The 16262-nt window shown below is 44.7% G+C and overlaps 1 protein-coding gene across 1 annotated transcript in view; it reads right to left on the reverse strand.

The window, feature by feature from the left end:
* Positions 1–913: 913 nt before the first annotated feature.
* The window catches only part of LOC104166537 (sodium/potassium/calcium exchanger 3-like), a gene marked incomplete at its 3' end in the record, with an annotated part of 41895 nt that continues 26546 nt past the window's right edge, over positions 914–16262 (reverse strand). Inside the window, exons 3-5 of the mRNA XM_009706501.1 lie at positions 8762–8836; positions 2858–2942; positions 914–1017 (exon numbers count right to left, since the gene is read on the reverse strand). Coding sequence (XP_009704803.1) covers positions 914–1017; positions 2858–2942; positions 8762–8836 — 264 coding nt within the window. The remainder of the gene's footprint in view (positions 1018–2857; positions 2943–8761; positions 8837–16262) is intronic.

A 16262-nucleotide genomic window follows, 5' to 3' on the forward strand; every position in this document is an offset into this window, starting at 1 on the left:
ACTACAAGAAGGACATGGAGCTGCCGGAGGGTGTCCAACGAAGAGCAACAAAGCCAGTGAATGGCCTGGAGAAAAAGGCTTATGAGGAGCAGCTGAGGGAGCTGGGGTTGTTCAGCCTGGAGAAAAGGAGGCTGAGGGGAGACCTTATCACCCTCTACAATGACCTCAAAGGAGGTTGTAGTGAGGTGGGGGTTGGTCTCTTCCCCCCCGGTAACTAGCGATAGGACAAGAGGAAAAAGGGTCTCAAGTTGCACCAGGGGAGGTTCAGGTTGGATACTGGGAAGAACTTCTCCACTGTCAGAGTCGTTAGGCATTGGAGCAGGCTCCCCAGGGAGGTGGTGGAGTCACCATCCCTGGAGGGGTTCATAAAAACATTTAGATGTGGCACTTTGAGACATGGTTTAATGGGTTTAGTGGGCATGGTGGATTGAGTATACAGTTGGACTTGATGATCTTTGAGGTCTCTTCCAACCGTAATGATTTTATGATTCTATCTTGCACAAAGGCAGTAACTTTTGTGATGCTCTAGAAGTGTCATCATTCTTTCAGAGGTACCTTGCATAGCTTACTGATGAGCATTTTTACACAGACATTTCCTGGCTCCTTTGGTCTAAAACAACCAAATACAAACATCACAACAGATTTCTCAATAGCCACCAAGAGGAGGTGTTAAATAACCAACTTTTATTCCTTTGACCACACATGTATTTTGGGCAGCTTAAAATGCCTGAGTTGACATTTGCTGTTCTGCTTTTCATTTAAAAAATGCAAGAGGTATAGCGTAGGGCCCTATTAAAAAGAACAAAGCCAGAGAAAAATTTGTGGCAAGGCTGTGAACCTGGCAGCTGGTTTCACAGTACAGCCAAGGCACAGGATGAAGCAAGAACTGTTAGGAATCATTAAATGCTCTTACCTGTCCTGCAAAAAGCCCACACACGCCAATAATACAGAGAATGTTAAATACAGCCGAGCCTACGATGGTTCCAACGCCTACATCTCCTTTTGTGATAAAAACACCTGAAAAACAAGTTCAAAGCAAGCTGTGTAAATTGGAAAGAGCAGAATTTTTCCACAAAAAATTGCAGACCTCGCACCCCATTAATCAATCTAAAGGCATGTACCAGTTCTGCCACTTTTTCCCATATTTAATCGGGCAAATTGCAGAGAAAGGTACTACAGTGAATAAAGGTGGCAGAACTTTCTCTCTGAGGGGACCTGGATAGATTGTCTAATGAAAACCAAATACCTTAGACATGTCGAAGTCATGAACCTCCCAGTCTTGTGATCCAACCTTATGGCAATACTCATCATAAAAGACACAAAGCTCCATGGGAGTAGCTGGTTGGACAAAAATTGGCAGGAAACTATCTCCCATAAGACATCACCTCACCGGTGCTCTACTGTTCCCCATATCCCCATCCCTACAGGCTTCAGTAGAAGCTTGAGCTGGAGCTGATTCAGAGCTGCCTGGCCACTAGCTACTTGCAAGCTGAATGATGCCTCTCAAAATGAGTTATGGGGCTATGTTATAAGCTCCTTTCAGAGTTTTTCTGTCAAATTTGGTTGAAATTGGCAAATGAGATTAATGGTGAGAGAGAAGAACTGACAGATACATGCATCATGGTACTGCACAAAATTCTTTCCTTAGGAAGTCAGCCTAAAAATAACACGCCATCTCCTGCTAGCTGTCACTGTTTAAATTCACCACTTCCTTTTAAGGTTCCAATAGTATTTATCTGACCTGCGTAGTTCAGATATTTTTTTTCCACTTCATAGCCTTTTCTCAGAAACATGTTACACAGAAGCAGTCGCCAAGTGAGGCTTCTCTAAGCCGTCTGAAGGAATCTGGTTATATTTTCACCCTGCTACTGCACTATCCTTAACCAGAATACAACCCCAACTTGGTCCAGTTTAAGTTCATAATGTTTTAAGGCTCCGCTTGTATAATCAGACCTCTCTGCAGAGTATGCAGCTTTGTGTCAATTAATTTGTGACTGAAATGGAAGTATCTCACAGAGAAAGCATCTAAGCTGAGAACAATTTTCCTCAGTGATGGAGAGCCCACCTTAACCTCCCAACTGCTGCTCTGATGATCACCTACCAATAAAGGTGCGGGTAAGTAAAACCGCAAGAACACTTTCGCCTTGCGCCAGGTAGGATACCTACAGCGTCATTTTATAACAGCTGACTGCAGTCCCATCTTAGCTCAACGCTGTTGAAGGACCACTTAAGGACACTTAAGGACTGCTGAATCCCTTGATCACACTTCCCATAAGCAGAGAGTTGCTTTGGTAGTGTGATGGTCTGACCAACTTGTTGCTGTGAGAAAGCATTTCACGCCCTCTTCTCCTCCCTGCTCTGGCTGTCCCAGAGGGAAGTGGTGTTAGAAGACTAACCAGATTGGAAGTGATGGTAGAGAACCTGCAGCTGAGAACACAAATTGTTCACCTGCGTAACAACCCATGAGGTTGGAGGTTCATCTTTTCACACTATGTCCTGGAGACAGCATGGCAGATAGCAAAGGAGGGCAGGAAAAGAAGGCTGCATGTGGAGAGCTCAGCACTGTGCAGTTTGGCTGTGCTACAGCAAGGCAGATTAATGGACTGGTAAGGTGAACTGGCCCTGGTTTGATGGGGTCAGATCAAACCACTTCCAAGGCAGCCCCATTGTGAGATGATGGCATTTTTTCAGAGCCACTTCATCTAGCGAGGATTCCCCACAATTAGTCCTATGTGTGCCCATGAGGGAAGGGCCAGGTATTATAATGAATGTTACAGATGTTTAGCAATCCCATTTCAAGTCTGAAATGCAGCCAGGGGAACGCGGAGGTTTCAAGAAGCAGCAGCAGGTTAGTTACCTATGACAGATGTAAACAACTCAGGAGCAGAGCTTCCCGCTGCCATGAAAGTTGCCCCAGCCACATCTTCGCTAAGATGCAAGCGCTGCAGAAAAACACATCAGAATCATTGATTACAACACTGAGAGGCTAAAGGAATTCAACTAGAAATGTTAAACTGTCCACCAAGAGTGGCCGATAGGTATAAAGTTTTACGTTAATAATGTTTAAGTATAGGGGAAAAAGTCAACACGGGCATCGGCTGCTTAAGTTAGCATCTCCTTGTAGAGAGGGCAGATTGTGGCTGTGATACCCTTTACAGAGGAGAGAATGCGCAGTATTTTGGACAACAGCGAGGCAGTTTCACCAGTCCCAGCTCTTTGTCTCCTCCACGACCCCAACAATACACAACTTATTTCATCTACTTTGGCCCATAAAGGGTAGGGCTGGAGCTCAGGCTTGGTTCAACCATAGTTGCCTTCCCTGGTACCATTTCAGCCTTGGACATTTAACCTCTCCTCATCCCCTTTCACTTGGATCACCATCAAAGATACTTACCTCCTACAGCCTTCCCACAGCAGTGCGCAAGGACTATCTAAAATGGGAGTTTCTGGAAGGGAAAGGACCCCACTACCCTATGAAAACTTCATCGGCATATGCCGTTTCCGAAGATTTACTTGGTTAATTACTTCCTTCATGTTTCCTGCATTCCCACTGCTCCATCTGCACAAGTGACTGTTCAGCAAATGCGACAAGGCTGTTAAAGACCACATGCCTTGCTTGCACCTTCCACGATTTAATGAGTAGTTAAAAAAAAGCCAACCCCCCCCCACCATACGGCCATAAACTGCTGAGCTGTTACTACACAAAGCTGGCTTGCTCGCATGCGTGCAAGTCGGCGGCTGTCGTTGTAGGAGCAAGAGGAAGACAGCTGAGGGTGGTGGGGATGTTTCCCTAGCAGAATAGGTGTCTGAAGCAGCACAGTGAGCCCGGCAAGTTGGAAGAAGCCTTCCTCTCTCTTCTTCCTCTGTAACGGTGCAGGTTTTCTCTGCAACTTTATCATTACCAAAGTACATTTGCACAGAGCCAAGATTGCAGAAATCTTCCCACCAATCTTATCTGGATTGAAGATCTCACAAAGGATATTCTAGGCCTGTAAGAGAAGGTAATTCTATCTGCGGACCGTACACATACAACAAAATTTTTGTACACATGTTACAGGGATAAGGAAAACGGGAAATATGTGCTCTTGCCGCGAATGCTTTTTAAGCAGGAGACCACAGCATCGCTGCACTGCTATAAAAGCTTATGGAACATGATTAAACACAGCTTTATGGAAAATTATTTTAAATAGGATTAAAACTATCGCAGAAGAAGTTCATAGGACCAGAAGTAGATCCCCAAAGGCCAATTTCTTCTGCGGGATTCTCTACAGAAATAGAGAGACAGTCTTCCTACAATAGTCGATCTGCAACTCAATGGTGCATTTTGAAAGACAAGACCATCAGCCAAGGAAACCAGCTCTGCCAACTTTCTGTGGGGATGGTTTAATTTAAAGCTATAGTAGGTTCCCTTGAGCACAGTTCCTAGATAATTTATGGCAATGCATATGATGATTAAGTTAATACAATAGAGCAGAAAATACAACACACTATGTAGGAGGCAAAAATGTATTCTCTGGTATTTGCAGACAAATGTTTGCAATTGAGGTATGACGTTAGCTGCATCATGTATACACTCTGTAACACCAATAACAGAGCGTAGCTGGGCAAATGTAAGTACAAGCTGTTTTAGAAAACGAATTAAAATCAGGGCTTTATTGTAAGTACATCTGAACTAAGACAGAATGTGAATGTCTACCATGGCAAGCGTTCTGGAACAAATCCTCATCCCAACGCACACATTTGGGAGTGCAAATGCCTTGTTGGTTTAACTCAGCAACCGTTTTCCAAACCAGATGAAGCTAAGCCAGAAAAGGGGTATTTCTTGTAGAATTAGAGCATCTAAACCATTAAGCAACTGTAAAATAACTACTAGTTGATCTCGAAGACCAAAAAAGCCTTCAGGCAGGAGGTGTGAACCTCTTTGATGTGAGTTCCTGCAAGGAGATCTTTCCCCGCTCCCTCTCTCTTTCTCGATTATTTTTAGTGAGTTACCAAACAGGTGAACACCCTTGAAAACATCACAGGTCTTATCTCATCAGGTGATGGAGGACGACTCAGGTGATCATCTTCGTTCCGAAGCAGCCCTCACTCTCCAAATCAGCCTACTCATTTCACAGGGTCTTTATGTGGGGAGAGTATTGGTTGGTGTGGTCGACGGTGGTAGCATCTCCTATCATTGGGCAGCGATACAACCTTCCCTTTTCTAGAAAAACAGGCAAGAGTGGATACTACCAAAGGCTGCAGAGGCCTTTCAGAAGCAACCTGAGCCTTTTCCTACGTTTTCTTGAGTGCTAACATCAAGGACAAACCATGAAAAGCTGGATATTTTGAAGACAAGCCATTCTAGACTGAGAAAATCAAAAGTAGATGGATCAGGAAACAGGAATGCGTATTTCCTTTGCCATGATGTAATTACAGAGCTGTTTAATTATGCATAAAATACATAAATAAAAGGACTTGAACGCCCTCAAAGGTCAGCTATGGGGTGAGAAAAACCTTGTTTTGGGAAAGAATCAAGTAGGAGCAATAGGAATAGTAAAATTCTGATCTATTTATATGATCCATTCTGATAATCTTTAATGACACAGCATCTTCCTTCTGGACAGTAACTTCTTAATTCGAGTACGGTAGATCTAGTGTTCTATCGCTAAACTTTCTCTTTTACACGCAATTGAATAAAACTTGTTATTATCATCTTATTTTATTGGGGGTGTTGGGTAACACAATTGTTCAGGACCATTAAAGCACATGAGGAGTTGTTACGTACCATTGAGAAGACAACAAATAACCAAAAAGTAAAGATCTGGTTGAGCAAAAGTAGCCTTCTAGGACCCAGGGGCTTGTAAATAAAATTAAAGTCACTTGGGGAACGTAACCCAAACACATCTGAGAATTTGTCAGAAGAACCAATGGTACCGTAGTTCTGACACTTGTACCTCTATAACCAACCTTTGGGGGCAGGTGGAAAGATGCACGATCCTGCACCTATAGAAAGCTAATGGCAGTAAAAGGAGAGGGACATCCCCAGTCTGTGAGCCTCTCGGTTATCATAACTAAGTTTACCACCAGTAAAGTTAGAAACTGTTAACACTGTGCATGGTGTTTCCCATCATGATTTGTAAACACAGTCGAGGACCAACTTTTCTACTGACCAGCGCAGGAAACAGAGGTGCCAGAAGTGATGGAGCTTGTCCGAGGTCACTCAGAGAGTCCACGGCAGAACTGTAACAGCAGCCAGCACTCCACACACCCAGATCAGATCTCTGGGCCATAAGCAAGGCCACTAATCAAAATACATCCGTAGAAGGGATTTAATGAGTCCTCAGTCAAGAGAAAGAATAATCTCCCTCAATCTCCTGGCTCCATCTGTGTCCCTCTGGGTGGCAGGCCTGCCCTTGGGCATACTGATAGCACCCCAAAATACAAGCCTGTCCTGGACACTGCTTACTCAGCTCAGGTTTCATTCATCTATAGTGACAGACCCTTCTAGACCCACGTTTCCCTTACTCAGGAGAGGAGAGGTTAAATAACTCTGCATGTCTACATCTCCAGCATCTCCCATCCCCACTTTTACATCAACGTCTCCGTTCCCTCCCTAGGTTCAGCCCTAGAGAGTGCAGCAATTTTGCAGGACAGAAGCTCTTGCCTTGTGTTGTCACCCTTCAGGTATCTGAATATTTATGGACCAAAATAGTGAGATTTCCTAGTGACTTTTTTGTTTGATGATGCAGAAAAACGCTTGTATGGCAGGGTGCTGAACGACAAATAGCAGGTTAGCTCAGAGACGACTTCCATCAGAGCTGTCGGCAAAAATGATGTCTCCTGTGTCTCCCACACCTCCTCCCAGGGACTGACACAGCCCGTGCCCTGATAAGCCACACTTATTGCCAGGCAGATTGGCAGGCATCGCCTCCAGCTGACAGAGACGTCTAACTGGCAAGAATAAACCATATTTTCTATGTGCAAAGATTTCATTACCCGAGACTGACATTGGAGAGGGCCAGCGGTCACTTTGGGCACATGGTCTGTGTTCACCATGTAGCTGTCTGAGATGGTTTAGGCTAAAAATGTACTCCTTGTCTTCTAAAATTTCAGTATGCCAATCTTAGTAGAAGAGGGAGAGTCCCTTGCAATTGCTGGAAGTGTTCAAGAGTGTCTTTACAACTTATACCAACAAAATGTAAGGTATGAAACTCCTGACTTTGAAGGCAAGGTACAAGATCCACTACTTCTACTGGGGTAAACTACCGGAGGTTTTAATTCATATCAGCTAAGGCCTAGTGTTTTTGAAGAGACATCTTCACAAACACGAGGCAAGAGCAAATATCACAGCATGATCCGTCAGAGCACCTAGAGAGCCGTCAGCTGGTAAATTCTTGCGCTGGGCACTACACAAGCAAAGCCGAAAGGCCCCTGGAAGTGAGCACACTGCACATCTGCAGCATCCTGAACCTAAACCAAGACCTCATTTCTAACTAAAGTTCACGCAGCCGAACCCAGGTCTAGCACAGGTCAGCTCAGGGCAATCCTGCTCTAGCTAGGCAGGGCTCCCGGTAGCTGGCTGCACTGGGAACCGGTAAGCCCCAGTGTGAATGCACCAGTGGTATGCAGGTCTTCACCAGCTGAGCAGCAGAAGCAGAAGGGAGGCATAGTCCCCCAGTCCCACAGGGCCAGGACCACACGCAAGGGCAGGATCCATCTCTCCAGCAGCCAGCTGAGAGCTTGGCATCTCTCCCTCCCCTGGCTGTTCGGTTTTGGTTTTGTTTTTTTAAATACCAACCCTTCTAAACTCTCTTGTGCATTTTTTTCTTTCCCAGCCTGATGCTTGGGAGGTTTCTAAGTTTTAAGTTCATGGCATATGAAACTCAGAAACACCCCGTGGATCAATATTTCCAGGCAAAAGTCAAGAAATAAAAGGTTATCATCTTCCAAGTCCCCAAAAAACTAAGTGACATGCCCGAAGCCATAACTGAACCAAAGCGCTGTTCCATACATGGGCAATGAACAACATCCCAACCCTCTTACAGTCTCCAATGGCAGCATCCTACCTCAAGGGGAGGGTTGTGATTCTGTGATTGTTCAGGCTAGAAATGAGGAGGCATTTCTTCCCAGAAGGGGTCATTAGGCATTGGAATGGGCTGCCCAGGGAGGTGGTGGAGTCCCCATCCCTGGAGGTGTTTAAGAAAAGACTGGACGTGGCACTTAGTGCCATGGTCTGGTTGACAGGATGGTGTTAGGGCAAAGGTTGGACTCGATGATCCCAGAGGTCTCTTCCAACCTCATCGATTCTGTGATTCTGTTTCTCAGACTGGTGGGAGCACATCAGCAGTGAGAAGCAGAGCACAGGACAAGCTAACAAGCTCTGCTGGGCTTATTATCTGGAAACCCACACTGCAGCTAGCATCGCTGGGATGAGTTTGGGAATCACTGCTCTAAGAGAATGTGTTTTTCACTAGGTTATAAATCGCCTCCATTTTTAAGAAGTGGTACGATGTATATATAGGAATTGTTATTTGAGAGGTGACTGCGAGCTTTAAGAGGAAGCGTCAGCCAAGTTTACCGACCAGCAGAGTCCCAGCTCATCTCCTGCGAACGAGAACACGAAGCTGAGCCAACGCACACACGCAGTGTTGAGCAACTAAACAAGAAGCATGGGGAACGCTCTAAGACAATCATAAATACACTATCACCATGTTCTGAGGCTCTCAAGGAGAACTGTTACTTAAGTACACAAGCTTAAGTAACATCTTCTAATACTTACTTCGCAAATCTTTTCCAACGAAGGGACAAAGAAATCATCGCAGACAATTGCCAAAGCATAAAACATATACACGGCCTGCAAAAGAAAAGAGAAAACATTGAGTCTGGAGACTGTCAAGCAGAAACAAACTGCAGCGTCCCAACTCATCTTAGATTTGTTTTGGTATATACTTTTTAAAAAAATAAAATGTTCTTGCGAGAAGAATTTGCGAGGCGCTCTGGGATTTAATAGAAAGATCATGAAGTATTTATCCAAAAGTTCTTAGAAGTTATCAAAAGCTGCCAACATTTATCATCATCATAAAGACTACTTTTTTTTTTTTTTTTAAATTCTCTGGATATTGCTAAAGCCACACTTAAATATTTTCGCCTTCCTTTTTTTTTCCCCCTGTCGCATAGCGCAAGGCTTTTTTATGATTGCATTCTGTGAAAATCTAAACCCTAGAGGAGTAATTTTTGAAATGCTAGTGTTTTTAAAAAGGGAAAAGGAGCTTGTTTTCCACAACTGAAGTGCCCTGCCATGTCATCTGGGATCCCAGTGATAATTCTTACTAAACTCCACACAGGAACAACCTCCAAATGACTTGAACCCAAGGGGGAACACAAGACTTGAAAGGATACCTAGTGAATTGACTCTTCAATTTCATGCAAGAAGCATTTAATCTGTACTATTAAATAGAAAGCCACTTCTGTGTTATTAAACAGAATGTGCTAGGGCCTGATCTCTGCCCTAACAGGCAAATGGCACAGCATGGCTTACATCCACACAGCTAAGCTCTTCTTCTCCCCAAGGAGAATAACATGGTCTGTATTACCCAGAGGGAAAGATCTCCATCCCCTGCCTCGACTTCCGTCCTGGCACTGGATAGGAAAATGCTCGTTGGCACAGGGGAAAACGAGGTGAAAAGCATGCCAGCTACCTAACAGAGCACACCATCGCAGCCAGGCTTGTGCCTGCATCCCAGCCCACTCTACTGGTGTAGACATCTCTGAAGGCTACTCTTGCCCCACCTTACGACAACCTAGACCTGTGGCAAAGGAATAGAGCCAGAAGTACAGAGAGACAGAGCAATAAGGGCATCACCCAAACAGGGTAGCCCTGCCCGCGTTGCTCAGGGGACACGCTATGGTGAGGAGAGACGTAGCAAAGTTTCAAAGCCAAGTGTCCCGTGCTGCAAGCGAAGCGGGAGAGAAGAGAGGACGACTGCACCCTCTGAAGACCTGGAAGACAGGTCAGCACTCATCCCTCGCAGCATTCGTCCGTGTCAGGTATGCAGCGTTCTCTGTTACAGCCGGTATCCCCGTAGGAATGAGAAAACAATCTGTCTGCACATGCTGCCAAAGAGTCTACGTTACCATCTTGGATCTCATTCCCAGCAGACTGCAGTATCGGTAAAGGTTTATTTATTGCTCTGTACTTGTGAAAGCGCACACATACAAGAGAAATCCTTAAATTTTGGCTATGTAAATAGAGAGGTGAGGCTCAGGACATAAACCCGGACCAAAGTGCGCTGCAGCAGCTGTGCACAAACCAGCTATGTCCAAAAAAAAGGGATGTGAAAGGCTGAGCACAGCGAGGCAGGAGAGACGAACACCTGAGCTCTCCCTCTCCAATTCCCCCTCTGGGAATTTGCCAGCCAGCACTGGCAGAGCAGCACCCTGCGAGGGGCTGCACCCTCTGCCCAGGCCAGCACACCCACCGCTCCCGCACATCAAAGGAAATTATGTCACATCACCACGCAGCATGAGGTCATCACAGACAGAGATCCACGTGCTGCTCTGGAGCAGTGGGTATCATTCACCACATAAGCAAACTGAGCATCCTCGCCAGGTTTGCACGATGCTGCACTTACGGCGTCACAGTCCCACAGCAGCATCTGTATTTCTCATCCTGCTCTGAGTTTACATCCCTTGTCTGACTTGATCATGTAAATCTCCCTCACACTCAAAATGTACAACTCCATAATATTTTGCTATTTCAGTGCATGTAGTTGTTGTGTTGGTTTGGGTTTTTTTTCCTTTCTTTTTAAAGATAGAGCTTCTCACCTGTAGAGCTACCTGTACTGGGACCAAAAGCACACAGCCCATGAAAGAAGTTATTTTGGCATCTGGTCCAATAAAGCAGGTGAGCATGCATCAATCCCTTTCTTTCTCACAGTATCAGTCACAAGCTTTCCACTCCCAAAGTGAGACAAAACTACTTTAACGTTCAAAGATGGCTCTATCTTTTTTGTAACACCTGCCATGTACCACTACAGAATTATTTTTACAAGTAGTGCAGCTCCAGTGAATACCTAGAGCTGAGAGAAGTGGCTAATATTTGTAGAAAAATAGCATCTTAATCCTATCGAAGCACAGAGTTATTACCACATCACCAACAGATCCTCCCGCTTTGCTTCTCTTTGAAGTTTACTGTTGAAGCTCAGATGATGGGGGGACACCAGAGTATTTTTTTCTGGAGGGAAAGCAGCAATAAAAATGGTCTCTGGGTTTTTGTTCTTAATTTTCCAGGAACAGATTTAAAGCCCCCCCACCCCCCCCAAAATCCAGATTCTAACTTGCCAGAATTTAATTACAATCTTGCTGCAAAAAGCCAGTAATTTCTTTGAAAATCTCAGCCATGAAAACTTTTCAAGCTCAAAAATAATTCAAGTATATTTTTTTCACGATTAAAGATGGGAATTTCATTGTAACGGATGATTTTGACACCACCTTGAAGATCCAGTGTTAGACTGTCACTTTGGACAGTTTCTGTGCTCTGTCACTACTCATAAACATGAATAAATGTAACTTAATGCTTTATGAAACTCTTACACTGCAAAATGGTCCAGAGCACTACGAACGTAAGCAGAATTCCAGGTCTACAACTCTGCTGGGTGCAGCAGAGACCTTGATCTTGTAGAGGAAGCACCAGCTGCTGACATGATACCAACAGATAACTGTATGAAGAGAGATAAAGGAAGCAAATGGCTCACAGACATTGTGTATCATAGGAAGAAGGATCAGAAACAGCCCCAGAGAGTTACGCAGCCAAATCCCATTGAAATACAATAGATAGCGGGTGCCCAACTTCAGCCTGGATTTTTTGATCTGCTAATCATATTAATCTGCAGTGGGTCATGCCATCATTTTCCCTTCCTAAATACACAGTAATGCCTTTCAGGAACACTAATCTGTACAACATCATCCCTATAAATTGAGTGCATCCTCTATATTCGACATAATCTACAGTCACAGAGTGCAGGGCATCATATGGTTGCTTGGGCTTGCTGCAATCTGCTGCTGTTGTGGTAGCCAAGTTCTCCCAAAGTGGGGCAAGGCAATGGGGACGGAAAGAAGACAACAAACCAAAAAAGCAGATGCTCAAAAGCCAAACCAGGTCACTTCAGCATCTGCCTCCGCACGTGGTGCAGATGCACGGTCTTTGCCTCCTCGATGTTCTCACCAGTTTTTCAGATCATGCGAAGTTACTGTATCGTACGTGGTGCTCACCAGAAAGTCTGGATGGACATCAGGTGCAAGACGTTCATCAGTTTAAGTTTAGGAAAATCCTCTGAGAGTTTTTTAATGAGCATTCAAACGATGCGAGGGATGGGTTTGTAGTGTCTCCAGTGCAAACAAGAATGGCAAGGCATATCCATGTGCCGGTACCCATAGGCAGGTACAAAAGCTACATCTCGTTGTGTTCTGACTCTTAGAGGGCAACAACCACAACCCAAAAAGGTGACAAGGGAATTTTCTTCTGTCCACTCGTGCTTACGCATTTGTAGGATCAGATACAAGAGAAAAGGCCAAAAGGGGACTGAAATGAGTAAGGAGTAGAAAAGTGAACGTGAAGAAACTGCCGTCACACTTTCTTTAATTTTCTTGGAAGTAGTGGGGAACATCAGGCTGCTGTGTCTCCTGAAAGCACTGAGCCAAAGCCTGCTGGAGTCACTAAGATTATTGTGGGTGACTTTAGCAAACTTTAACATCAGTCTGATAGAACAGATCAGGCTGAACCCACACTGACTTATATGCTTGAGCATTTGTTTTTAATGATCTCATTGTTGTCATAAATCTGGTTTTGGATGGGAGACTTCCCTAATTTTATTTAACTGGCTTGACTGCAAGACAGTATAAAGTGTCAAAATCTAAGGAGTATCTGGCTAGAAAACAGCTTGGTTCACAAACTAAAACACTGGCAACTTGGTAAGTGAACACATAAGGACAATAACCACTACTTCCTTGAAAATTGCTTGGGTTTTTTTCATGGGGCTTTTTTTTGTCATTTGTTTTTTAAACAAACAAACAAAAATAAGGCTTAGAGGTTGAGCCAGCAGGAACACAACGAAAAAACTTAATTTTATGTCAAGTCAGACTTGTAAAGATGGAGCCCAGACACCAGTCCAGGCTATTTTATTGTGGAAAGAAGGAAGACAGCCAGCGTCAGGGCAAGCCAGTCTGTTCTGTATGTCAAATGTGGAGAAGTCAAACAGCACGGCTTTAACATTTTGCAGCTGATGAGGTGTAGTATCAGCTTCCAGCTAAGTTAACTTGCAAATCCAACAGCGAGACTCATTGCTTCTTCTTTCAACACATGCAAGTTTGTCCTCGCAAGCACCGTGGGAGCAAAATGGTTGAGCCCAAGTAAGGAAAATGACGGGGCAGCACTTGCTGAAGTCTGTTCCACCTGAAAACAGCCATCGGGGATAAAGGTAGGAGTTGGGGGAACGCGGGTGTGCTACGGGGAGAGCCGGAGAGTGACGTGTGTAATGGCAACAGGGGACAACGTGATGGACAGAAGGCAAAAAAATGTCTCAGCCTCAGCATCGAGTTGTGTTTGGCTCGAAGTGAGGATATGGAAGTCTTTAAACAGGTAACCTACTTAAAAGACACTCTTCCTCCCCAGAAGGACATTAAAAAATTACAGAAATATAATGGCCTTGAATAAAAGGATTACAAATACCAGATTAAGTATTACATTAGGATTGATTTTAAAATGATGATTCCAACAAACAAGCATCAGAGAAGTAATTGCAATCTCTGCATCAAAGGAGATTAAGTATCCTACTCGAAATACATGTTCCGTTGCACAGGATACACATAATTTTTCATGTTTGTCTAGCCATCCTTTGAGTTTCCCAGGCCAGTCCTCACACTCAGATTAAGACTTCCTTCATTGAGCTAAAGCAAGAAGCTTTTTATAAGAAAGCTTAAATGCTGTAGGAGGCAGCAATTCCCACAGCCAGGAAAGGAAGAGGTGACTGTCCCTCGTGAGTGGCCACAGCCAAAGGCCATCACTGAAATCACTGCAACCAATCCAACTGCATTACAAAACCACCTAAAACAAAAAAAAAAGCAACCAAACAAGGAACCCACAGAGTCCCAGTTTACTCAGAGCAGCAGCCCGCGGTATCACGATGTGCTCGGCAGCAAGCTGTCTGTATCGCGCAGCATCGCTAAAGCAAGCACATCCAGAGCACTGGAAAATCATCACCCTAACGAGACAGCTCTGTGCTGTAGAAATGAGATGCACCTGGGTTTTGATTCAGGGCAGAAATAGATAAAGACAGGACACATCCAGAGTGACCTACATTTTCTGAGCAGCTGGCAGAAGGCAGGTAGGTGCCCGGTTGGTGCATGTTCCCATGGCTACACTGAACGATGGCAAAGGAGAAGCACGAGGGACCACCAAGCCCAGAGCCCAGTCCTGCACCCCTGCTCAGCATACGGTGCCCTTACTCTTCCTGGGAAGGAGCTCGACCTTGACCACGCATACCTACAGATTCTTCATCACACTGGCAGCCCAATGTATCCTGGCATCGCATTCTGGATTTGGTCAAAGAAAGCTGGGGAAAGAGGAATCAACACTGTACTGTCAAAAAGTCTGGGATAATACAGAGATCAGGGCAGAGCCTGCAGCTGGGTAGACAAAGGCTGAGCAGTGATAAGGCAGGAAGGAAAGACAGCTTCCGTCCCATCAGGCTTTTCCAGGGAAACCTGCAGGAATACCCAAACCCTCCTTCCTCTGCTATCACCAAAAACCTTACAAATTACTCGGTGAAACAATTTCCCTCCCCTGTCTCATGGAGGTTACAGATGCCTATTGCCCAGTGTCCATGAGCACGGTAGGGCTGGGGATCTGCATGGGCATCAGTACGCATCTGCTGGAACAAACTAAAAATCAGTAAAATGCTACAAGAACACCTAGATACCTGCACGCTGTCAGGAATAACATTAAGACTGCAAAATTAAATTCACAATTGCTGGGGCACTCTCGGATTGCAAGCTGTGTGCTTGATCCTTTCGGAGTGAACAGCACCAGACTCTCAAAATCCAGACCCTAGCTCCCTCCAAACTTGAATATCCCAAACCAGCGACTTAGTGGGGCTGTTACTGTCCCTAGCAGCATGCCCTCTTCTCAGAGAGGACATGAAAATCATTAATAGCAGTGAAGCAATCAGTTGATGAGCTCCAAAGAAGTATCTAGGGGGAAATGAAACACTATAGTTCCAAACCTGTAGTATGTTTTCAGTGGCCCACTTTTCCTTTAAATTGAAATCGTTTCAGCTCAGACCTAAAACTATTGCTAAACAGTTCCTGCCCAGTTTTTCCTACATTTTTGAAGTGTTTAGGGATTTACTTTCATCTTCATGAAGCATCAGATTATGTTAAGCGATTCTGCACAGCCCCTCCGTGGGATCTGCTGGGGTCTTTGTGTTTTCACTTTTATTAAACAATAGGGAGAAGATGCCTTGGGAATCCGCTGAGAGGCCATTTACTGCATTCCCCCAAGGTCCCAGCTTATAGCATTCACCCCCTGGTTCTCTGGCTTCTGTTAAATCAGCTTTACCTCGATGTCTTTCAGACAAAGGGGGAGACAAGAAAGAACAGGTTTTTACTGAAATGAATAAAAACAATTTAAGGGGAGGTCAATAAACATAAGAAGCACGATGATGATCTGCTAATCATCACTCCGTTGTTCTCCCTACCATTACAAAGTCCCTTTTACAGTCCTGTTTCCTCAAACCCGGAAAGAAATTTCAACGAAGACGATGCAACTCTGTGTCTGTATCCTTTTTTCCCCACAAAGTGCATTTCTGCGCATGCTCTGATTTGATCACACACTTGGTAACCATTATTGCTGGAAGGTAAAAAACAGAATTAAGAGGTTTATCACCCCAATATGATGACAGCCCCTTTCAACCCAGATTAAAGAGGCAGGTTGCTAAATGCTGACAGATGTCTATTTTCTCTAAGTATCAGGGTTTTTTTCCTTGACAATAGGTTACAAACAGTTACTCTGCTATAGGAGAAGGCAAAGCATTTGGCATTGCTGCTTCTGCTTCCCACTCCACCCAAGGGGCTGGACCAGGACCAAGACCAGTGAAGCCTGGGGGAACTTTCCTTGGGATTCACGGAGCTGGCAGCTCAGGGCAGAAAGGCACTGGGAAACTTCTCAGCTGATGCCTGCCGTCTTGGACCCGTGCACCTTGAGACAACCTCCGACAGCTGAGGGA

This window comes from Cariama cristata, unplaced genomic scaffold, assembly GCF_000690535.1.
Source record: "Cariama cristata isolate BGI_N322 unplaced genomic scaffold, ASM69053v1 scaffold8158, whole genome shotgun sequence".
Lineage (NCBI taxonomy): Eukaryota > Metazoa > Chordata > Aves > Cariamiformes > Cariamidae > Cariama > Cariama cristata.